Here is a 25634-nt window from a genome sequence, read left to right as displayed (position 1 = left end):
CACTGTTGAGGACAGATGCAAGGAACCTGGTTGGGAGCTTGGATGACTGCTGAATGGTCTGTCCAGTTTTATTCCTTCTCTATTTAAACTTAACAAAATTGGTACAACTGATTGGCTTACTAAGCTATTTAAGAGGGCATTTAAGAGCCAATCACAGGGAGGTCTCTGGAGTCACACGTAGTGTGTGGTGAGATTTTTTCCCCCTTGAAGGGCATTAATAACCACATAGATTTTTAAAATTTTTAATAATTTTGCATTGTCACTACTATCAAAACTAGCTGGTGTTTTTTTTTTGTTAATTTGCCATTTATATCAACCCCACGTCTGATTTATTCTTCTATTTTGATGCAGTTCTGCACATTATGAACTAAACCCAATTGCTCAGTAACTTAAAACTTATACAATATCACCAGCTTCTGAGTCTATGCATAGAATTAGTAACAGCATTCCTTAACCAGGTCCCTTTGGGACACCACTTTCAAACTTTACATTCCCACTCCAGTTCCTCTGGCCTAGAATATACAAGTATCAGAATACTATTATGTAACACTGAAGGAAACTAATTATTAAGAACATTTTCAAGTCAAGTATATTGTCATTAACCAATATCCATGCATATAGCCACATAATGTATATAGAAATGAGACATTTCTCTGAACCAGGGTGTAAAACACTGTAGTAAACATAACACACAATAATTTATGAAGGCAAGGATAAAATTTACAGAAAAATCACACAAACTTAAGTGCATCAACATTAAAAATTGTACTGGAACAGTGACGCTTCGAACACGATGTGGCAGGGAGTTCAGAAGCCTGATGGCCTGGGGGAGGAAACTGTTTCTCATCCTGACTTTTCTTGCTTTTGTGCATCATAGTCTCTTGCCTGATGATAGAAAGTCAAAGAGGATGCTGGATGGATGGGTGGGACCCTTGATGATACTAAGAGCCCTGTGTACACTGCACTCCTGATAAATGTCCCCAGTGGATACACTGCTGTGCCTTCTTGTTCAGGGAGGTGATATTAAGGGACCAGGTTTAAACATGAGTTTTCTTGAGGTTTCCTAACCTGTTTTATGCCATGGAACCTTAACATTAACTGAGGAAACCCTGCTTAAAATTATTTTAAAATAATACTAAGAGTATACAGTATATAAACAGCAGAAAACAATAAGTTAAATTTAGCTAGGAACTGTATTAATTGGGCCATCAGTTAATTGAGGCAATTAATTAAATTGAGGCAGTTAATTAAAGAAAGGGGCTTCCCTTCCTCCACTATCAACTTTCTGCTCTTAAACGCATCTCCCCCATTTCACGTACATCTGCTCTCACTCCATCCTCCCACCACCCCACTAGGAATAGAGTTCCCCTGGTCCTCACCTACCACCCCACCAGCCTCCGGGTCCAACATATTATTCTCCGTAACTTCCGCCACCTCCAACGGGATCCCACCACTAAGCACATCTTTCCCTCCCCCCCTCTCTCTGCATTCCACAGGGATCGCTCCCTACACAACTCCCTTGTCCATTCGTCCCCCCCATCCCTCCCCACTGATCTCCCTCCTGGCACTTATCCATGTAAGCGGAACAAGTGCTACACATGCCCTTACACTTCCTCCCTTACCACCATTCAGGGCCCCAAACAGTCCTTCCAGGTGAGGCATCACTTCACCTGTGAGTCAACTGGGGTGATATACTGCGTCCGGTGCTCCCGATGTGGCCTTTTATATATTGGCGAGACCCGACGCAGACTGGGAGACTGCTTTGCTGAACATCTACGCTCTGTCCGCCAGAGAAAGCAGAATCTCCCAGTGGCCACACATTTTAATTCCACATCCCATTCCCATTCTGACATGTCTATCCACGGCCTCCTCTACTGTAAAGATGAAGCCACACTCAGGTTGGAGGAACAACATCTTATATTCAGTCTGGGTAGCCTCCAACCTGATGGCATGAACATCGACTTCTCTAACTTCCGCTAAGGCCCCACTTCCCCCTCGTACCCCATCTGTTACTCATTTTTATGCACACATTCTTTCTCTCACTCTCCTTTTTCTCCCTCTGTCCCTCTGAATATACCTCTTGCCCATCCTCTGGGTCACCCCCCCCCTTGTCTTTCTTCCCAGACCTCCTATCCCATGATCCTCTCGTATCCCCTTTTGCCTATCACCTGTCCAGCTCTCGGCTCTATCCCTCCCCCTCCTGTCTTCTCCTATCATTTTGGATCTCCCCCTCCCCCTCCAACTTTCAAATCCCTTACTCACTCTTCCTTCAGTTAGTCCTGATGAAGGGTCTCGGCCTGAAACGTCGACTGCACCTCTTCCTACAGATGCTGCCTGGCCTGCTGCGTTCACCAGCAACTTTGATGTGTGTTGCTTGAATTTCCAGCATCTGCAGAATTCCTGTTGTTTGCGAGTTAATTGAGGCAGTTGCTTATTTGGGACAATTCAAAGAAAAAAAAACTAATTGAGAAAATAGCTGGGATTCCCTCCATTTATTGAGATACCATGTCACTTATTTGGGAGAGATTACTGCCTAACAGTTTCTAACTAGCACCAGTTGTGTGTAGTTCTGTGGCCATTAGACTACACTGTAATCAAGAAAGCTCACCTCTGTCCCAGGATACTGACAGACTTTTACCGCTGTACTAGTGAGAGCATACTCACCAACTGCATCTCAGTGTGACATGGCAATTGTCCCGTATCGGATCGCAAAGCACTCCAGCGTGTGGTGAAAACTGCCCAGTGGATTATCGGCACCCAATTGCCCACCACTGTGAACACCTACCATAAACGTTGTCTGGGCAGGGCGAAAAGCATTATCAAGGATGCATCTCACCCTAACCATGGACTTTTTACTCTTCTCCCAACTGGTAGGTGCTACAGGAGCCTCCGCTCCCACACTTCCCTGAGTCTGTGACCCTGCTGAACCTCTCATCACAGCGCTAAGCAGTACTGCACCCATATTGTACTGTCTCAGTACTTTTATATTTGTGTGCTGTAGCACTTACTTCTTATTCACAGTTATTCTGTAAATAACACTATTCTTTGCATTTCTGGTTAGATGCTAACTGCATTTCATTGGCTTTGTATCTGTACTTGGCACAATGACAATAAAGTTGAATCTAATCTAATTAGGAAGAACAGATTTTAGATAGCATTGGTTGCATGTTTGTGTTAAAAAAAGTGATTTCTGTCACTCATAGTTGATGAAAAATAAGCAGCAAGGCAAAATGGAAGTGCTTTGCTCACCACAGTTTCAAACCTTCAAGCTTGGGAATGCCAGAAATGACTGGAAGTAAAAATGAGGAAGTCCAGAACAAGGGGTCACAGAGATTAGGAAAAACTTCTTCACACAGAGAGTGGTGAATCTGTGGAATTCTCTGCCACAGGAAACAGTTGAGGCCAGTTCATTGGCTATATTTAAGAGGGAGTTAGATATGGCCCTTGTGGCTACGGGGATCAGGGGGTATGGAGGGAAGGCTGGGGCGAGGTTCTGAGTTGGATGATCAGCCATGATCATAATAAATGGCGGTGCAGGCTCGAAGGGCCGAATGGCCTACTCCTGCACCTATTTTCTATGTTTCTATGAAAAAATTTCACTACTTCAGCAAATTAGGAATTACGGGGAATTTGAAGGTGTCAACAATCATCTTGAATGTTACAATGAAAATGAAGATTTGGAGGACGCAATCATCAATAATATTGTTTGAAGGCAGTCCATTATCTGCACCAGGTGTCTGAGCTGATTTTGTTCATTTACAGTCAATCAAAAGAGCATGGCTGCATACACAGAAAGAATTCCTCCTTTGATAACTATTTGGAACTTTTACAGTTTTATAGTCCTATAAAGGTATTTGTAGTCTAATTTGTTCTGTATTTCATTAAAATACACTTAAGTATTACTCAGTTAAAAGGTAGTTTGTCTTTTTCTTATACGTTTTTAAATACTTCCATGAAACAGGCTAACTGCAGCTGCTAATTGGGCCAAAATGTACTGGTCCGGTGTGTCCCAATTAGCTGGAATTCGCTGTACTTAATTTGATTTTGTTCAATTACAAGAGAGTTAACGCTTATTGCCTTTGGCTAATGCTAATACCTAGTCAAATGCTGGTTAGCAGGGGAAACACCTATACCATCAGCAGTTTGTCTTAAAGATGGGTCTTCTCATTCTTGGCCCTGTTTACTACTTTTTAAAAATGTAAACATACAATGCAGAACAGACCCTTCCAGCCTAACAAGCCGCACCCCCCAGCAACCCAACTAACCTTAGCCTAAATACAGGACAGTTTACAATGACCAATTAACCTACTAACCCAGTATTCTTTGGACTGTGGGGGGAAACTGAAAAGCACAGAAGAAACCCACATGCTCAGGGAGAGAACATCCAAACTCAAGATCTGCGCTGGAATTGAACTCTCAACTCCGACACAAGCTGTAATAGTGCTGTGCTAACCGTTATACTAAAACATTTACTTTGGAGGGAAAAGAAACTTATCCTCAAACTCCCACTAGATTCAATATGATAGCCAGTGATAGTATATTGCTATAATCACCAACTCATTTTAACATACTCCAGTAAAAATTGTACAAATTTTATATCAGTGGTGTTAGCAGAAAGCAATGAATCAAGACTGTAATCAGAAAAATTCCAATAATTCAGGACCTTGAAGACTTTGGTTGTACAGATTTTCCACTCTAAGTTTCTCAGTTAAACCAGTGAGTTTAGAGAGGGCATGATATAGAATCCGGCTAGTTTCAGTTGTCAAAATGAGCTGAAACATGCAGGCATTCTAGACCACAGGTCCACCTGAAAACACATCCATGTTCCAGTGTTTCCAACCTCAACCGACCCATACACCCAGGATTAATGATTGATCCAGATGCAGATTCATCAGGATCTCCAAAGTGAAGTGGTCACTTGAAAAACAAACCAAAAGCACGAAGAGACTGAGTGAGGGACTAGACACTGTGTGATGCACTTCCAAATAACTGAATTCCAAGAAAAAAAAAGTACATTCGATCCTTTATTACATAACCCAGAAAGACCAGCCATCAACATTAGCGATATCAGTGAAACTGCCGTAGCGATTGTGAAATTAACAATGTTAACAACTTAAGTGAAATAAGCAAAGTCAGCAGTCAACAAAATATATACAAATGCTGCTCAGGCTCTATCTCTGACTAAACTAATGACACAAAGGATGAATAATGACTATACATATTAATTTCTACCCTACCCCTACCCACGTGACAGAAAATACTGTAACTCAAAATAAAATATAATACAAACAGAAAATAGATACATGAATCCTACACAAACAATTGGATACCAAATTATCGGAGCAACACACACAATTACTGGAGTTTTACTGGAGAATAACTATACAGAATAATGAAATATCACTTTACTGCTAAACACTTCCAACTGGAGCCGCGATTTTGAGGGCTTCATTTTATCTAATGCATATAAGAGAATAAAACTGATTACCAAATCGTACCTCAGAAAATGATTCAATCCAAATTTTTCATCAAAATGCAGGTTCAAAATAACATCTTATCATACACGACATCCACTTCTTTCTTTACACATACTAAAACAGTACACACGCAGTGAAGAAATAACACTTACTCTTGTGCACCAGTTTTTAAGTCTTTCAAACTATGGTACTATTTTGTGAGTACTGTGAATGCCAAGCCAAAAATCTGAATTAGAAAATGAGCAATTTACCATCATGAAAATAACTGAGCTATTTGCAGGCAACTATAGAGCATATGCAAAACACTTGCTGCATTTCTTTCATCACTAAAGCTGAAAATTTGTCAATTTGGTGGCCCAGCATACTCTTAATTACAGTACAGTTTTACTTCCTGATGTTCAACATGACTGAATTCACAGACTGAAGAGCTGGTAAGAGAGTATAATCAGCAGCTAAAACCCTTGTCAGCTCATTAAACTTAGGATTCCATTCATCCCAAAACATACTTGAAATTGCACAGATACAATGAAGCAATGGGTTTTAATGTGTTAAACCAGATGGGAAAATGTTATCGAAGCAATGCCATTCACCAGATGAAAATTGCATCTTAAAGGCCTGTTAAAAAAACATCTACTTTTGAGGTGAAAAGAACAGTACCGCTTTTCTCACTACTGGTTCAGCATTTTAAAACAAGACAATTTACAGAACCACATTTAAGTACCCAAAGGTCAAAGCAATGCCATTTCAAATCACAGGAACAACAAAAAAATTAATTACACGTGGAGAAGATTATCACCTGATATATCCGAAAAGGAACATAGCGGAATCCTCCTTCATCTGCTGGATACTCCATAAGTTTTCGATTGATGGCCCAAAACTGGTCAAATTTATCTGTGAAGAAAAATCTGATTTCATTATTTGTTTTACAAATGGAAACTAACTTCATTTGATCAAATTTACACAAAGCTATTTATTATTGCTACAGTGGCAAGGCAGGCACCAACAAAGCAATATTTCCTCATCCCTTGAAAAGATATCTCCTTATTTGTTGGAATAACTTGGCAGTTGGTGAAATTTAGTTGATTCCAAGCAAAAAATTATAGTTTTGCATTCTATTTCAGAGACCTGAATAAAAGAAACTGAAGTCAAACTACACTGCGGCATAAAAGGTTATGATCAACGAGCTCTACTCCGAATTACAAGTAAAAACCAAGGTGATCCCATCTGCTCTCTTGTGTGTACAAAAATCCCTTGGGATTTTAAAGAACACAAGGTTAATATCTGTTCTCCAGGCCAATACGTGCTTCATATTAGCAAAAAAGATTTAATGAATTACTACTATATCAATATGCAAGTCACACTGCACAAAATTATACATGGTTTATTTTACAACAGAAATTAAAGATTAGCTCTGTCACATGTCCACCAAAACATCAAAATATACCATGAAATAGGCTTCCAAGCAGCATTCCGGCTTCAACCTTTGGTCCCAATCCAGGACTCACCGATGACAATGAATCTGATGGCAACCCTGAATAAGGATCCAAACTCCAGGCCTCATGCTCTGGACTCACCAATGACAGGAGCCCGAATTCTGGTGTCACCGACTCAAGTACACGGGGGACCCCTGCCATGGATGGTATGCAGGCCCAATAACAGACCTTCAAACATGGAGCGGAAGTTTAGAATCTGGCCTGTCCTCTAATTCCCTTGTATCCCTCTCCCTAAACCCTAACCTAACCTGTAATTCCTCTCTCTGTCCTCCAAACCATCCCTACTGACCTAAAAACAAACTAAATAAAAATCTAAGCCACAATCGCGACGGAGATCGCAGTTTGGCACCATCTTGTCTGGAAGTCTTATAACATCTAAAGATGTTACTAAGCCTTAGAATTTGGTAACATCTTCCCTTGTCAGCAGTTAGAATAGGATGTCTGCTGTCAAGCATATGACAAACTTGGCTATAATGCTGGGGATGTTGGCTTTGAAAAGAACATTGGTTCTCTTGGCCTTCAGGGAATTCCTAGGATGATTTAGACAGAATTAGTTGTACATGGCCAGTGCTTGAGGTACCTATCATAGTCTGTCCGGCTCTCAGCAACATACAGGAGGGCAAGGTTTACTCTGCCCAGGAGGTTAGCTTCATCTCACAGGAATGAGTTGCAACACAGAGGCCTACAAGATTAAGTAAAGTGTTGGGGCAATGACACAGCTTTGTTTGATCCCTGCCTTCATTGAGATTGGCTATAAGAATGGCTCGGATGCCATCATGTAGCAAACCAAGATGCAGACAAATTTTGATAGGTAGAAGAGGTTCCGCAGTCCTTCCCAAATGATGGAATCAAAGGCCTTAAAGTCAAGCATGAAGTTAAGAGTGCTCACATCAAGAACAGTGTCATAGCCAAAAAGGTTCTCCTCCAGGCTAGTGTTTATTTGCTCTGCTCTTAGTGAGTTCTTGGCTTTCAGTGGTGTAGAGTCTCAGGTATTGAGCCCAGAGACTGCCTAGACAGTGTGTCATATCTATCAGGGTACAGCCATGGTTTTCATGCTTTCGTCACCATCATCTACATTTCCAGATCAGGATCTTCTGCAGGAACCCTGCCTTCAAATGACGCTGAAGAATATTTGAAAATGTTTTCAATGATATTACCTGTGAAACTAACATTTAGAAAGTGTTTATAAACTTAGTATCATTTGAACTGAAGAGGGCCCTGATTTCTTGACAATGGTGCAATTTTAATTTATTTGTTTTATTTAGCGATAAGCACAGAACAGGCCCTTTTGTCCCAACAAGACCGTGCCACCAAATTACACACGTGTGACTAATTAACCTACTAAACCACACATCAGTGGAATGTTGGAAGAAACTGGAAGCATCCAGAAGAAACTCAGTCATGGGAAGAATGCACAAAATCCTTGCAGACACTGGCAGAATCTGACCCTGGTTACTGGTGCAGTAACAGCAGTTCGCTAATTGCTATACTATCCTGCCAAGGTCTCATGTGTACTTTAAGGATAGACAATTCTATACTAAAATTGTCTAAATTTTAATGACAAACTCTTTTTTAAAAAAAGTATAAATCCAATCCATCTTCCTTTTAATCTTTTCTCTGTATAAAAACTCATCAACTTCCCCCCTGAACCTACCTATACTACTGTCAATAGCCTCTTTCTGCAATGTACTGCTTTCCAATTACTTTAGAGATTAAAATATTCCAAATTATTTCTTAATTCTGATATTCTTCAAATGTTTGATCACTTGTACCCAAACTCTGGTTTGTGAGAAATTTGCCTCGATTTTTTCCACAAAAAATTAGATAACCTAAACCATTTTCAACACAAGGTCACTCACAAGTTAAAATTCCTGATGCACCAAATTACAAGTTAATGTTGAATTATTTGATCAAAAGTCAGTAAACAGCAAAGAAAAAAAAGTCTGTTTTAGGAATGAAAATAGATTTGAAATTCTAGTTCATTCAGAAGGATACAGCTGGATATAATCACAAATGCTGGTCACAACTGACCAGGATTACGAATTATGGCCAGTCCCAGAACAATGTCCTCCAGGTTTCCCTTTAATTCTCCAAAATGAACAAAGCATTGGAAGTGATAAACACCCATGTGCCCCGAGAAGCCAGGGGTAGAATTTTCCAAATTATGTGAAATGACATGGAAATGAATAGAACTTTCATTTGAAGGTTAAAAAAATTTTTCTATTTAATTTCTAGGCATATGCACTTAGGACCACATCATTTGGTACACCTGTTCATTAATGCTAATATCCAATCAGCCAATCATGTGGCGGCACCTTTTGTATAAAAGCATGCAGAGGTAGTTGATGGTTAGACCAAACATTAGAATGGGGAAGAAACATGACGTAAGTGACTTTCATTGTGGAATAATTGTTGGTGCCAGCGATGAAACTGCTGATATCCTGAGTTTTTCACACAAAACAGTCTCTAGAGTTTACAGACAATGGTGCAAACAACAAAAAATCCACTGAGCGCCAATTCTACATGAATAAATGCCTCATTAATGACAGGAGTGAGAGGAGAATGGGCAGACTGGTTCAAGCTGACAATAAGACAACAGTAACTCATAACAGCAGTGTGAAGAAGAGCATCTCTACCTAATAAAGTGGCTACTGAATGTATACTCCCAAGTCAGATCGGTATACCTCAAGAACTAATTTTCAGGAAGAATGCTAACGTTCTCCCTTTCACAATTTAGAAAGATTTTTTTCTGTTTAATTTGTGTAATTTTACATGACTGACAGATACATTTTAACTTGGTTCTCTGCTATGCTACAAATAAATTTCAGAATTTTCATTTTATGTGTCAGAAAGCAAATCAGGTTCTAGTGGCAAAAGATTTATGTATATTCAAATAAAGAATGACCAGTTTGTAAGAAAATACATAGCAGACTACAGTGCCTTAAATTCGAAGCAAAATGTTTGCCTAAAATGTCACAAAAACAGGTACAGTTTTGGCCCAATTAAGCAGTCGTCCCAATTAGCTGAAGTTTCATGCAAATAGTTAAGAAAGTATTTAAAAAAAAAGACAAACTATCATTTAATTGAGGAACCAATTATGCATTTAAATGAAATATAGAACAAACTAGAACACTCAATAGTACTACAGAACTGTGTTTACTTTCTAATAGTTATTGAAAGAGGAATTCAGTGTTCATGTTCTTTTGACTGACTAAATGAACGAAATCAGCACAGACACCTAGTGTAGATAATGAACTGTCTTCATACAGAGCTATCAACGACTCCAAATCTTCATTTTTGTTTAATTGTAACATTCAAGATGTTACATTCAAAGAACCTTCTAATTCTTGGCAATTTCTAACTTGTTGAAGTAGTGAAATCATTTCATTTTCCCTCCTAGTCTTTTCTGGCATCTCCAAGCCTGAATGTTTGAAAACACAGTGAGCAAAACAATCCTGAATTGTCTTACTGCTTATTTCTCACCAATTATTAGTGATAAAAATACTGCTTTTTGAACACAAGCACTCAAACTGACGCTATTTAAAAATTGCTCGCTCTAAAGCAGGGTGTAGTGCTTACTGGCCACACAAGTGCATGCGTCTGACGTTAGTTGGAAGCTGTCCAGCAATAGTATCCTGTCCCAATTAAGCACCATAATGAATCCCAGCCATTTTCTCAACTAGATTTTGTTAAGAACTGTCCCAAATAAGCAACTGCCCTGATTAACTGATGGCCCAATTAACCAGAATCCACTGAATTTCCATTGCAAATATTAATTATCCATCTACTGTTATGTTATACACCTGCTCCACATTGCAATCAAAATACCACACAATTTGCATGTACCCCCGTGCTCAATGTTACAGAGCAGCAAGATGATATTGCAATATTTTTTACCTTCACTGAGTGTTTGTACACGAGGATTACAATTTCTACTCAAGGTTAAAAACTTCACAAACTCAACACTTTCTCACAACTATGTAGGAATCAAAGACAAAAAAAAGTTGGATTTATGCAGACTGTGCATTTTAATTTGAATTCACAAAAAATGGACATCTGGGTAGTGTGGCTGAACTCCTGCTATTTACTTTAGTGTGGAGGAAATTCAAAATTGCCCCAATGAATATCCCCAACCACCCCCTACCCAGCTAGTGAATTTTCCTGCAACAAATGAATATGAGCAGGTATCAAAGCTTAGTAGTGACCTTAAAAGGTGGGGGGGGGGGGGGAGAGATAGAGATGCAGGGCAAGCTGTTTTTTCAAAAAAACACTGATAGGTTGACTGCCAAGGATGATAGTGGAAGTGGCTTTCACAAGGCTTGTAGATAGGCAGATAAATATGCAAGTAAAGGAGTGATATGGATGGTGTGTACACAGAAGGGATTGGTTTAATTTGGCATTGTGCTCCACATAGATCACGGGTGGACAGGTCTGTTCCTTACTAAATAATGAGCAGTATTGATAGGGGAGATAGTCACAGTCTTTTCCAGGGCAGGGGCGTCTAAAACTAGATGGCACAGATTTGAAGTGCAAGGGAAAAGGCTCAAATGGGACCAAGTTTTTCTGCACACAGAGGGTGGTGATGATATGCACTGAACTGCCAGAGGAAAGTACAATTACAATGTTTCAAAAAGCATTTAGACATGAATAGGTTGAGGATGTGCTTCAAATGCAGGCAAATGTGATTAGCTTAGATAGCATCTTGGTTGGTATGGATAAGTTGGGCCAAATGGCCCGTTTATATGCAGTATAACTACAAATTTATGAATCTATATAAAAAAAATAAGAGTGCATAGCTTTAAAATCAGAGTAAGGAGTTTTAATGGAGATCTAGGGATTTTTTTAAAAATCAGATTGGTTGACATCTGGAGTGGGCTGCCAGAGGAGGTGGCAGGATCACATAGAATTACTACTTTATGGTGCATTTAGACATATCTAAACAGGTAAAACATAGAAGGATAGGGTCCCAACGTGGGCCAGCAGGATTAGTGAACACATGCTAAAAGGTTAACATGGTCATGGTGGGACAAAGAGTTCATTTCCATGCTGTGCTCTCAATTTCATACATCTGCAGCACTTCAGTCCACAGTTACAAAGTTGTTGCAGACTGAGCTATAGTGTACTTGTACAGTGAATCTCTAAAAACCTACAACATTTAGGCTAGTGCACTGAATCAAGTGCAAAAGCTGACTCTGATTCTTCAGGGAGTAGTGGGAGTGGACTGGATTGTCAAACAAGCCAAGTGATAAAACGTGAAACTAAAGCCCGTTCTCTTCTCTCAGAGGGACATCAAAAATGTCATGGCATTAATTAGAAGATGAGATTAACTTGAAAACCTACTATGTGGTTACCACTGCGTTGGATGTTTCAATACTTTTTCACCCACACTGACCACTACTTTGTCTGATTGAAATAGTGACATATTTCAAAACTAGTCATAAGATCGAAAACACTTTGCAGATGACCAAGAGCATGAAATATGCCACGTGGATGCAAGTGCTTTCTTTTATAATGCAGCAAACCGCTCCAATACAAGACCGTAAGACAGGAGAACAGAATAAGGCCATTCAGCCTATTGAATTTGCTCCACCATTCTATCATAGCCGATTTATTTCCCCACTTAGCTGTATTCTTCTGGTTTCTCCATGTAAACTTTGATATCCTTATTAATCAAGAACCTATCAACCTCCACTTTCAATATACCTAATAACTTTGCCTCCAGTGGTCTGCAGCAATGAATTCCATAGATTCTCCGCCCTCTAGCTAAAGAAATTCCTTATCTCTGTTTGAAAGGGCCGCCTTTCTATTCTGAGGTCCGAGACTCTCCCAGAATTGGAAACCATCCTCTACATGCCCATTCCATTCAGACCTTTCAATACTTGGCAGGTTTCAGTGAGATCTCCATTTATTCTTCTCAACTCCAGTGAGTACAGGACCAAAGCCAAACATTCTTCACATGTTAACTCTTTCATTCCCAAGATCATTCTTGTAAACCTCCTCTGGAAACTCTCCAATGCCAGCACATCCTTCTTTAGATATGGAGCCCCAAACTGCTCACATACTCCAAATGTGGTCTGACCAAAGCCTTATAAAGCCTTGGTGTTACACTCTTGCTTTTATATTCTAGCCCTCTCGGAACGAATGCTAACATTGCATCTACCTTCCTTATTACAGACTCAATCTGACAAGTTAACTTTAAGGAGTCCTGCACAAGCCCATCCACATCTCCAATTTCTGAATTTGCTCCCCTTTTAGAAAAATAGTCTACATTTTAATTCCTTCTACCAAAGTGCATGACCATACACTTCTCTATGGGGTATATGTCATTTCTTTGCCCTCCTAATCCAAGTCCTTCTGCAGACTCCCAGGTTCCTCGACACTATTTGCCCCATTCACCTACCTTTGTGAGAAAGCCATCAATTCTATCCTACAAATGATTAACATACAACTTGAAAACAACAAACCCAACACCAGTAGCTGTGGAACACCAATAGTCACAACAGCCAACCAAAAAAAGCTCCTTTTATTCTCACTCTTTGCCTTCTACCTGTCAGCCAATCTTCTGTCCATACTGGTATCTTTCCTGAAATACAATGGGCTCTTGTTTAGCAGCTTCATGTGTGGAACCTTGCCAAAGGCCCTCTGATAATCCACTAACTCTTCTTTGTCTATCATACCTGTTATTTCCTCAGGTTCCAACAGGTTTGCCAGGCAAGATTCCTCCTCAAAAAAACCATGCTGACTTAGATCTACTTTATCATGTGCCTTCAAGTAGCCTCAAACCTCATTGTTTATAATGGACTCCAACATCTTACCAACCAATGAAGACAGACTACCTGGCCTATGATTTCCTTTTACCTCCCTCCCACTCTTCTTAAAGAGTGGAGTGACATTTGCAATTTTCCAGTCCTCCGGCACCATTCCAGAATCTAGTGATTCTTAAAAGATCACTACTAACGCTCTTCTGCTACCTCTTTCAGAACCTGGCGTTTAGCTCATTTGGTCCAGGTGACTTACCTTCCTTCTGACCTTTCAGATTCCCAAGCATCTTCTTAGTAACAGTGACTACATTCACCTCTGCTCCCTGACACTCCCAAATTACTGGCATGTTGCTGGTGTTTTCCACAGTACAGGTTGAAGCAAAATACTTATGAGTTTGTCCACCAGTTTTTTGTACTCCATTACTACCATTCATGCGCCATTTTCCAGTAGTTTGACATCCACTCTTGCCTCTTTTACCCTTTCTATATCTGGAAAAAAAAGCTTTTGGTATCCTATTCTATACTATTGGCTGGCTTTCCTTCATATTTAATCTTTTTCTCTTTCTCCATTTTGCTTTTTTTAGTTGTCTTAAGTTAGCTTTTAAAAGCTGTTCAATCCTCTAGCTTCTACTAATTTTTGCTATATGGTATATCCCAAGTTGGACTGTGAAGTCCAAATGGATGTACGCAGAATATTGACCTCATCTTAATCTCAGCTGATGGCTCCACTGAAGACTGCCAGGAAGGCCCTCTTCAAATTCAGTTCATCCGACTTTCATGGCTCTGCTTGCAGCATTCAACTCAGGGGGACCAAAGGCTCTGCTATGTCCTTAGTTGAGGGCCAGAAGCACATCACTTATGTTTTAAGTTTTTAAAAAAATCCTTTTGAACTGGTTTGGAAAATAAGCAGATGTTTAAAAGAAAGGGGCATTTGCATTCAGTGGAGCATAGGATGGGGCTTTGGGATCAACCTCATGAGATGGCCAGGGGAGCAAGCCCTTAAATTTGATAGAAATTATATAGGCATCCATTAGTCTCGTGAGACCATGGATTTGCGCCTTGGAAGGTTTCCAGGGCGCAGGCCTGGACAAGGTTGTATGGAAGACCAGCAGTTGCCCATGCTACAAGTCTCCCCTCTCCACGCCACCGATGTTGTCCAAGGGAAGGGCATTAGGACCCATACAGCTTGGCATCGGTGTCGTCGCAGAGCAATGTGTGGTTAAGTGCCTTGCTCAAGGACACAACACGCTACCTCAGTCAAGGCTCAAACTAGCCACCTTCAGATCACTAGATGAATGCCTTAATCACTTGGCCACGCGCCACAGTGGCTCTGACCCTGCAAATTATAAAGCCACAAAAAGACAAGCCACCTAAACAGCACAGGGTCAATGAGTTTAGGTCTGTACCTTACTGACTGTTAAACTGGATAACACAAAGTAACAAAAGTGCATTTAGACTGCTCAAGAGTAAATTCATCAATGCATTCAGGGCCGACATGACAACAAAGATTTCTCTCATCACTTCCACCTTCATTAAGACTGCATGGAAGACCAGATCAAAGGGGCAAAACAAGTTTGAGACAATGAAGGTCTGCAAAAACACAAAAGGCAAATTATGAAATCCAAAACAGAAGAGATAAAAAGTATTTTTTCTGTTGAATTACTTGCATCAGTAGTGATAGAGTAATACATGATGGAAACAGGCCAGTTGCTAACCAGAAAGTTATAATGGAAGGTCAGCAGCTATACTAAAATTGAGTTTCTATCATCACTGATGCTACTTGGTTGGAGTATTTTTACAATTAAAATAATGTTCAACAATGGATGATATAAGGTTGCAGGAATTGAGGTTCAAAAACACTTATCATCCAGGTGCAAGTAAAAAGACAAGCAGAAAATTGCCAACCTAAGCACGAACTATGACTCAAATGGTTTGTATGAATTTCATATTTGGCAACATATTACATCAATACACTCTGCTTTTATTGTGCTGAAACTCTCTGGAGGAAGAGGTGCTGTCCTGCAAAATCAAGGAGAAGGTAAGTCGTGTTGTGAGCTGTTAACATTTCCAAAAGCCTCATAACTTAAATCAAAACCAAAGTGTAAAGAAATCAAACTTTTCAATTTGTACCGAGTTACACAAAGCAGTCACTGCCCAGATGTGCTTCGTAAACGGTTATGGACCAACTATATCCAAGTAACATTAGGAAATTGAAGTAATGAGACATTCTTTTCTTAATTCTAACATTGCAACAAAAATTATGCATGACTTTTGCACGCAAGTGTTTCAAATGCATCACATGTCTATAATCTAACCAGGAACCTTTAATACCAAAAACACAATTTAAAAACAAGGTAGGCTTTATTCCTATTACAAACAGCTTTACATCTTGCAAAAACAGCTGCCTATGGTTACTGTAGTCACGAAGAACCATGGCCATATCACCAGTCTGAAACACAATGATTTCATGAATAACACAATGCAGACAGCTGTATTAGACAAAGCCCTGGTTGATATAACTTGCACAAAATACTGCTTTAAAGTGAGTGCAGTTAATGATAAAATATACATAGTAGGAAGATGTTTCTTAAGTAAAGGCAAAGATTGTAGATATGATTTTTTAAAAATCAGTTATCATGAGATACTTACCTGTTCATCTACTCAGACCAAATTCAATATTACAATACAACAAAATATTAGCATTCTTTATTCTTTAATTCTGGTGGGATCATATGGAATATAAGGTTTCCAAATTTGCTAGTAATATACTTTTGCTATTTAAGATTAGGGTTATGGGGAGGGATGAAATGAGACTTGATAAGCCAAGTCAGTATGTAAGAACAAGGCAGATGAAGTATAATGCAGATGAAAAGCAAGTTCATCTACTCTATTTCATAAAGAGTATTTGTTAAACAGTGAGACAAAGTTCAAAGTAAAATGTATTATCAGAGTGTCACCACATACAACCCTGAGATACTTTTTCTGCGGGCATGCTTAGCAAATCTATAGAACAGTCACTGAAAACGGGATCAATGGACAACAAATTGTGCAAATGCAGATATAAATAAATAGCAATAAATAACAAGCTCCAACACCATATACAAGAAATAACAAGACAAAAGAGTTCTTAAATGTTTAGTTGTCCCTTTTTGTTCAAGAGCCTGATGGTTGAGGGGTTGTGACTGTTCTCAAACCTGGTGGTAGAAGTCCTGAGGCTTCCACCTGAAGGGGGTAGTAAGAAGAGAGCACGGCCCGAGTGGTGAGGATCTTTGATAACGAATGCTGCTTTCTTACGGCAATGTTTCATGTAGATGTGCTCAATGGTTGGGAGGAAGAAGTAGTGAAAATGGAAAGTTAGCATCAACAGTTAACGTAAGATAGGGGTGAATTAGTAACATAGCCAAAAATGATATGTCACTAAGTAGTCAGCTAGGTTCATGTGACGTTTGAAGTTCTGTATGGTTGTTGCTTCCTGGTTGCTTGGACGAGGGAAAGTACCATGGATGGAAGATCTTGTACAAGGGGAGATACTTCAGTTGGTTATCACACTCGTCACCCACCCACACCACGCCCCCTCCCCCACACACACACCAAGTTAAATCAATATTGTACACAAATACAAACCTGCAAGGTGGATTTAGGAAAATAAGGATGCACACTTTAGATTGGAACTACAAGGGGTGATTTATAAGTTCGTGGCCTAAGGTAGAAGGCGTCAATTTTAGAAAACCTAGCACATTTATTTTTACTACATTTACACACTTAGCCCAGCGGTCGTGGAGCATACAGATCCCTCCTTTGTAGAAGTCGGTGTCTTGGACCTCCAGAAAGTGGTCCACAGCAGGGGTGATTGATAAGTTTGTGGCCTAAGGTGGAAGGAAATGAGGAGAAACTTCAAACTTCTTGCATTTTCACTCAAAGAGTTGAACTGCACGTACATGTAACGAGAGCGGTATAAATCATCTCCTTCTACCTTAGGCCACGAACTTATCAATCACCCCTGCTGTGGACCACCTGGAGGTACAGGATGCTCTCGTTACATGCACGTGCAGTTTAACTTTTTGAGTGATTATGCAGAAAGTTTGAAGTTAATAACTCATCTGCTTCTACCTTAGGCCACGAACTTATCAATCACCCCTGCTGTGGACCACTTCTACAAAGAAGGGATCCGTATGCTCCACGACCGCTGGACTAAGTGTGTACATATAGGAGGGGCCTATGTTGAAAAATAAATGTGCTAGGTTTTCTAAAATTGACTCCTTCTACCTTAGGCCACTAAATTATCAATCACCCATCGTACAAGTTGTGAGCACGTATTTTGAAGTAGAATAAAAATAAATAATAGATGAGTGTAGTTATCTCCTTTTGTTCAGGAGCCTGGTGGTTGAGGGGTAGTAACTGTTCTTGACCCTGATGGCAGCAGTGAGAAAAAAAGCCTGGGTGGTGCGGATCTTTGATGATAGATGCTGCTTTTCTACGGCAATGTTTCATGCAGATACACTCAATGGTTGGGAGGGTTTTACTCGTGATGTACTGGGCTGAATCCACTACCTTTTGGAGGATTTTCTGCTCAAAGGCATTGGTGTTCCCATACCAGGCTGTACTGCAGCCAGTCAGCACACTTTCCACCAGACATCTGTAGAAGTTTGCCAAGGTTTTTAATGACATGCTAAATCTTCGCAGACTCCTGAGGAAGTAGAGGTGCTGTTGTGCTTTCTTTGCAATAATATTTATATGATGGGTCCAGGACAGGTCCTCTGAGATAGTGACACCCAGGAATTTAAAGTTACTGACCCTCTCCACCTCTGATCCACCAATGATTACTGGCTCATGGACCTCTGGTTTCCATCTCCTGAAATCTATCAGTTCCTCAGTCTAATTAACATTGAGTGAGAGGTTGTTGTTATTACAACACTCAGCCAAGTTTTCAATCTCCCTCCTTTATATTGATTCATCACCACCTTTGGTAAAACTCACAACAGCAAACCAGCAAACTTGCATATGGTGTTGCAGCTGTATTAGCCAAACAGTCAAAGGTGTAAAGCAAGGAGAGCAGGGGGCTAAGTACACATCCCTGCAGTGCTCCTGTGTGGAGGAGATGTTTTTGGCAATCCAGACTGACTGGGGTTTACAAGTGAGGAAATCCAGGATCCAATTGCACAAGGGGGTATTGAGGCCCCCCTCAATATCCCAAAGTCGTTGAAGGACAACAAGCAAGTGCAGCAAGAGATTAAAAGATAAAATTGTATATTAGCCTTTATTATAAAAAGGATTTGAATGTATAAGGGAGTTTGTTTGCAATTGTTACCGCGTTTGGTGGAGTGTTACGTGCAGTTTTAGACTCCAAAACCCCCCAAAAATTATTGGACTTGTCTTTAAGGAAATGCAGTGAAGTTTCATTACACTGGTTGCAGGGATAGCTGCTTTGTCACAAGATCAAATGAGTGAATTGGTACTGTATTCTCTGTAACCGATGATGCCTGGCCTGCTGAGGTCCTTCTGCACTTTGGGTATGTTGTTTGGTATTCTCTAGAGTTTACATCACATCATAGTAATACAAAACTTATTAAGATTGTGATTATGGAGGTGGATGTAAAGAGGCTTCAAATGACAGATGAAAGACAAAGTTTTGTTTGTTTTAATGAGACCCCCTATCACTTTTCTCTAGTAAAATGAGAGGAGATCACACACAAAACACACAAAATTTGTAAAAGTTTATTCAGGCATTTGTAGGGCAGATGTTTTCCTAGGACAAGGAGTCCAAATCCAAGGGATTATGATTTCCGAATACAGGACTAGAACAACAAAACATTTCTTCACTCGCAGGAAAAGACACAAAATGCTGAAGGAACTCAGCAGGTCAGGCAGCATCTATGGAAAAAAAGTAAACAGTTGACGTTTCAGGCCAAGAGCCTGTGGAGGCTATGGTCAATCACAGTCATATATTTTCAGATATTAAAAGACATAAAGGTTATGAGAATAGTACGAGAAAATGCATTCAAACAGAAGATCAGCCATGATCTTAATGAATAGCAGGAAAGGCTTGATAGGTCAAATTACCTCCTCCTCCTGCTATTCATATTCTTATCACAAGATTAGACAGTAAAGTTTGTCAGTTAGAGGAATGGGCAAAGTGGCAAATGGAATCTAGCATAGGAAATTGCAGTAAGGTAATGAATTTTGGTAGAAGGAATAAAGACTACGACTATTTTCTAAATAGGGAGTATTGGTGCATAGGGACTTGGGAATCCTTGCGCAGGGTTTCACAAAGGCCAACTTGCATACTGAGTCGGTAGCAAGGAAGACAAATGCAATGTTAGCATTCATTTTGAGGGGACTAGAATATAAAAGGATGAATGCTGTGGTTTTAAGGCATTAGTCAGACCAGTATTGTTAGCAGTTTTGGAACCATCATCAAAGAAAGCATATGCTGGCATTGTACAGGATCCAGAGGAGGTTCACATAAATGATCCCAGGAATGAAAGGGTTAACGTATGAGGAGCACTTGATGGCTCTGGGCCTGTACTTGGAGTTTAGAGAAATAAGGGATGATCTCATTGAAACCTCTCGAATATTGGAAGGCTTGGAAAGGGTCAGCGTGGGGAGGACGTTTCCTACAGTGGGAGAATCTAGGATCAGAGGGCACTGGATCAGAATAGAAGGGTGTCCCCTTAGAACAGAGATGAGGAGGAAATTCTTTAGCCAGAGGGTGGTGAATCTGTGTAATTCAATGCCACAGATGGATATGACAGCCAAGTCATCAGGTATATTTAAAAAGAAGGTTGACACGTTCTCAATTAGTAAGGGCATCAAAGTTACGGAGAAAAGGCAGAAGAATGGGGTTGTGGGAGATAATAAATCAGTCATGATAGAATGAAAGAGGTCTCCATGGGCCAAATATCCTAATTTTGCTCCTACATCATGGTTCTATGGTCTAAAACTGGGCAAACAAAATGGGAAAGTGGCCAGTGGAATTCTGGCCAAGATGATTTCACATTCAGTTGAGAGCAGGAAGCCACCTGGAGCGTACGTGAAACACCAAGTCGAAAGATGGCATGGTTTATGATTGAGGACTTCACAGCAAAGGTTGTTGTTGTGGAGGTGGAAGGAAGTATGCAGGCCTATTGGACTGGAAGTGGCATCTGAAATTCAGCTGACATTTTGCTTTATTTGATCAAACTTAAGCATGACTCCAAGGATAGAAGCAAGAAAGAGAATTTATTTTTTGTGGAGGACAAGCATTTGGGTTTTGTAAATGCTGAGATTCTGTAAGTTTTACCTCAATCTTATTGTTTGGCAAGTAGACAGCAAAAGTTTAGGGTATTTATGGAAGAATGTTCATACAATTCCTAAATTAAGTTTTGTGGTTTCTTTCCTCAATTCCTGCAGCCAAATGTTTAAGACTACAGAGCATCTAGCCTACTCTGAGTATCCATGTTTTTACTTTTCATTACGTCCCTGTCATCTTACTTCAATGACTTCATTGTCTCATAATCCTCAGGGTGCCTCTCATATGAAATTTGTTTATTCAGGAAAACATATACATAAACATTTTCACTTTTATTAATCAATAAGATTAAAAAGTTTGAAAATGGTGGCAAAAATAGACAAATTTTTCATTATCCTTAATTCTTCTATCCTTTGAATACAGATTCAGAAGTATCTGAATTTTAATGTCTTGTGTATTAATGACAAATCCTAAGATAGTTTAATGCACCAGGCATGGTGAACATCAGGATCATACCCCAACCTGAGGCTTATTCAGAACTGCATTACTGTTTCACAATAACATGATATGCAAATGAGAAACTGTCACAGTTTTGTAATTACAAACCACTCTTTAAAACGCCACAGAAATGTGCAAAATACGTAAAGAAGTCAACAGTCTATTCAATATCAGCATGTGTCAAAGTTGCAGATGTACCAAGTATCTGTACGAACTAAATTACTCAACATTTGATTTAAGTTAATTTCATTAACAAAGTTAATGCCAAAATGCAAATTTGCCATGCAGCTGAAAATGGGTGTCTTCAATAAAACTGAGCATAAACAGAACTATAACACTAAAATCTAGCCTTGTTGCCAGCATAATTAGAATATTTAACATCAAAAATACATAGAAAATATTCAATATAAATTCAGTATTATATTTTAAAAATCGGCAACATCCTATAAAATGCCAGTGTATTCAAAGTCTGTTAAAAAGATGATGTTCTTTATGGCTCGCAATGTACCATCAATTTTATGATTAAAAGCACATTCTACAGCAGGGCCAACTTGGGGTCCTTGGACCCTTTGGTTAATGGTAAGGTTCCATGGCATTTAAAAGTTTGGGAACTCCCGTTCTATAGTGTACAGCCAGACTTTACAGTATCAAAGTCACATGTGAAACTTAGTTAAAACTTAGAAGTATTTTAATTGATTTACTGCCACATCATAGACAAATTACTCTGAAAAGATCCTTATTTTTTTTTGTTAAGATCTTATCAGATAATGCTTCTACATTCATGTTTCCAAGATTTACCTTGGCTCTGACACAAATTTAGCAAAGAGACAAATGAATACACATGATATAATATTTCTCAAACATAGCGTTCAACCACCAAAAATTGGAACAGATCCAGAGACAAACTGTAAGTGGCAAAGCTTTGTTAACAGTAAGTTCATAGTGATCATTCTTTACAAGCATGCTACCCTTAGCATAGTTCAATAAAAATTATTCAAATACTGAAATTAAATTTCTTTCATAAAATAATAACATATTTGATCTAATCGTTACCTTCTTGTCCAGTTTGACGAGACGTTTATTTTAAAGAGCCATTCATTTTGAATGATTAGACTGAAAATGGCTTCCAGAATGACCGACCTCAAAATACAGCATACCGTTTAACACTTAACCAAGAAGGCTCACATGTAAATACTCATCCCATGAATTTAGATGGCATCCTCAGATTGAAAGAGTAGATGTCACCTCTGACCATCTGCTTGCCCTCTTAAATCCCACCACAAAGTATCATGAAATACTAAGCCACCATCATAAAGTCAGAACTGGCGCTACCCTACCGGCTGAATCACGATCTAGTTCCACACCCAACTCTTCAGGTGAAGAGGCAGACATATCCCTCAAAGCAAGACCTCGTCAACTCCCAAACTTGGCCTGATAAATAATATGCACACCACATCAACACAAATCGGCAATACGGTGTAACCAGCTCAAATCAATGTTAAATAATATTACTATTGGCAGGTCACTCACTTACAATATTCCAGGGGCCACCATTGACCAGAAAATTGACCATATTGCATGATTAAACAACATGTGGCAGTCCACTGAGCGACTTCACAAAACCTCTGCATCATAGACAACATTGAGTTAGGACTGTGATGCACCTGGCCTCAAATTGTCTGGCAGGATTATTCTTTGCCACCGAAGATCAGCATTCCTGAATCATCATTCAGTACTTCATCTACAAGCTGAATAATTCATTGCCAACAAAAACAAAAGCAGCCATGATCAAATAGCAGAAAAGATTCAAAGGGACGAATGGCCAAATTCCGCTCCGATGTTTATAATCTTATGTTATGCTTACTGTATGTATGAGGGGTGACTGATAAGTTTGTGGCCTAAGGTAGGAGGAGTCAATTTTAGAAAACCTAGCAGATTTATTTTTCAACGTAGTCCCCTCCTACATTTACCTACTTAGTCCAGCAGTCGTGGAGCATATGGATCTTGGACCTCCAGGAAGTGTCCACGGATGGGTGATTGATAAGTTCGTGGCCTAAGGTAGAAGGCGATGAGTTACACAGCTCTCATTACAAGCACATGCAGGTCAATTCTTTGAGTGATCATGCAGAAAGTTTGAAGTTAATAACTCATCTCCTTCTACCCCAGGCTACGAACTTATCAATCACCCCATATGAGGAGCATTTGGCAGCTTGTGGAATTTAGAATAATGTGTTTGGGATCTCATTGAAACCTACTGAATGTTTAAAGGATTACGCAGGGTGGATGTGCAGGGGATGTTTCCTATAGCGGTATCCGGAACTAGAGGGCAGAGCTTCAAGACTGAGGGGTGACTTTTTAGAACAAAGGTAAAGAGGAATTTTTTTCAGCAAAGAGTGGTGAATCTGTGGAATGCTCTGTCACAGACTGTGGTGGAGGCCAAGTCTGTGGATATATTTAAGGCAGAAGTTGATCGTTTCCTGATCGGCGAGAAGGCTGGTGGATGGGGTTGAGTAGGATCTGAGATCAGCCATGATGGAATGTCAGAGCAGACTCGATGGGCTGAATGGCCCAATTCTGCTCTTATGTTTTACGGTCTAAAGGATGAAAGCTTACAGAATAAGGGTTCCCCAACCTTTTTTATGCTATGGACCGTTACCACTAACCGAGAGGTCCATGGACCACAATTTGGGAACCACTGTTGTAGATCAACTAAATTATACACAATCCCAACCAGTATTTATCAGCATTCCTGTAACTTCAACAGATCAGAATCTCAAAACTTTAATCTTTATGCAACCAGTTTCACTACAAAGATTCCACCAGTCACAGCCATCACATTCCCGCTTCAAATGGAAATAAGCAGCGTTTTCCAAGAATGAATAAAAGAACAATGGAGGACCATAACAAAAAGCTGGCATAACAGTGTACTCGGGAATTTTGTATGTAAATTTCAAAGTTTGTAGAAAATGCCAACATTTAGAATTGTTAAAATCAAAAGTATAAAAATTTCAGTCAGACCATTACAAAACATCAGGAAAATATGAGAAACATAAGCGATTCTGCAGAGGCTGGAAATTGAGCAACACACATAAAATGTGATAGAAACACAGCAAGTCAGCAAGAGAAGGGTTTGTGAAGTTGTCTAGTAGACTCAAATGCATGTAGCACAGAAAATTATAAAGAGATGCATTTTGTTGGGAAAATAGTGTTCTATGAGGAGAGAAGCACAATCTCCATGATACACCTTTGTTGTAACACGTTACTTAAGGTACTGCCAGCTTCTTGTCAACTTGAAAACTTCTGGTCAATCTCCTCAGACCTCCCTCATTAACAAGGCAATTTAAAAATGCAGCTCACTGGATGCTTTCTATTTTTTGCACCATTCTCTGTAAATTCTAGATATTGTTATGTATGAAAATCCAAGGAGATTAGTAGTTTCTGAGATACTTAAACCACCCCGTGTGGCACCAACAGTAACTGCACAGTCAAAGTCACTTAGGTCACATTTCTTCCCCATTCTGATGTTTAGTCTGAACAACTGAACTTATTGACCATGTCTGCATGCCTTTATGCACTATGTTGCTGCTGTATGATTCGCTGATTAGATATTCACATCAATGAGCACATTTACAGGTGTACCTGATAAAGTAGCCACTGAGTACACGTATATATGTTAATCTGTGATCATGGAAATAGTTCAAAGCTATATTAAAAAAAGACAAACTACCATTTAACTGAGTAGCCTGTGAAACAAGTATTCAAATGAAATACAATAGAAATCAACCAATACCATAGTACTATAAAATTGTGTATTAGTTTGTAATACCCAGTTATAGAATTCATCCAGTGAACATACTTTTGATCCACTGTAAATGAACAAAATTGGCACAGACACCAGTGCAGATAATGAACTGCCTTCATACAATGCTTTCCAAAATTGCATCCTCCAAATCTTCATTTTTATTGTAACATTCAAGCTGATTGATAGTTCTGAGCATTTACTCACTGGAATTTAGAAAAATCAGGGTGAAATCACATTGAAACCTACTGAATGTTGAAAAGACCAAGATAGAGTGGATGTAGAGAAGATGTTTGCTATCGTGAGGGAGTCTAGAATCAGAAGGCATGGCTTCAGTATCGAGGGATGCCCATTTCTAACAGAGATGAGGAACAATTT

General features: G+C 39.5%; 1 protein-coding gene across 3 annotated transcripts in view; it reads right to left on the bottom strand.

Annotated features, from left to right (window-relative positions):
• Positions 1 to 25634, bottom strand: part of atg5 (ATG5 autophagy related 5 homolog (S. cerevisiae)) — a 173090-nt gene that overhangs the window by 69490 nt on the left and 77966 nt on the right. For all 3 annotated transcript variants that reach the window (XM_063040824.1, XM_063040825.1, XM_063040826.1), the window contains exon 6: positions 6274 to 6368. In XM_063040824.1, coding sequence (XP_062896894.1) covers positions 6274 to 6368 — 95 coding nt within the window. The remainder of the gene's footprint in view (positions 1 to 6273; positions 6369 to 25634) is intronic.

This window comes from Mobula hypostoma, chromosome 2, assembly GCF_963921235.1.
Source record: "Mobula hypostoma chromosome 2, sMobHyp1.1, whole genome shotgun sequence".
Classification (NCBI taxonomy): Eukaryota; Metazoa; Chordata; class Chondrichthyes; order Myliobatiformes; family Myliobatidae; genus Mobula; species Mobula hypostoma.
Note: the sequence above shows the minus strand (reverse complement) of the source record. Positions and strands in the feature narration are given on the sequence as shown.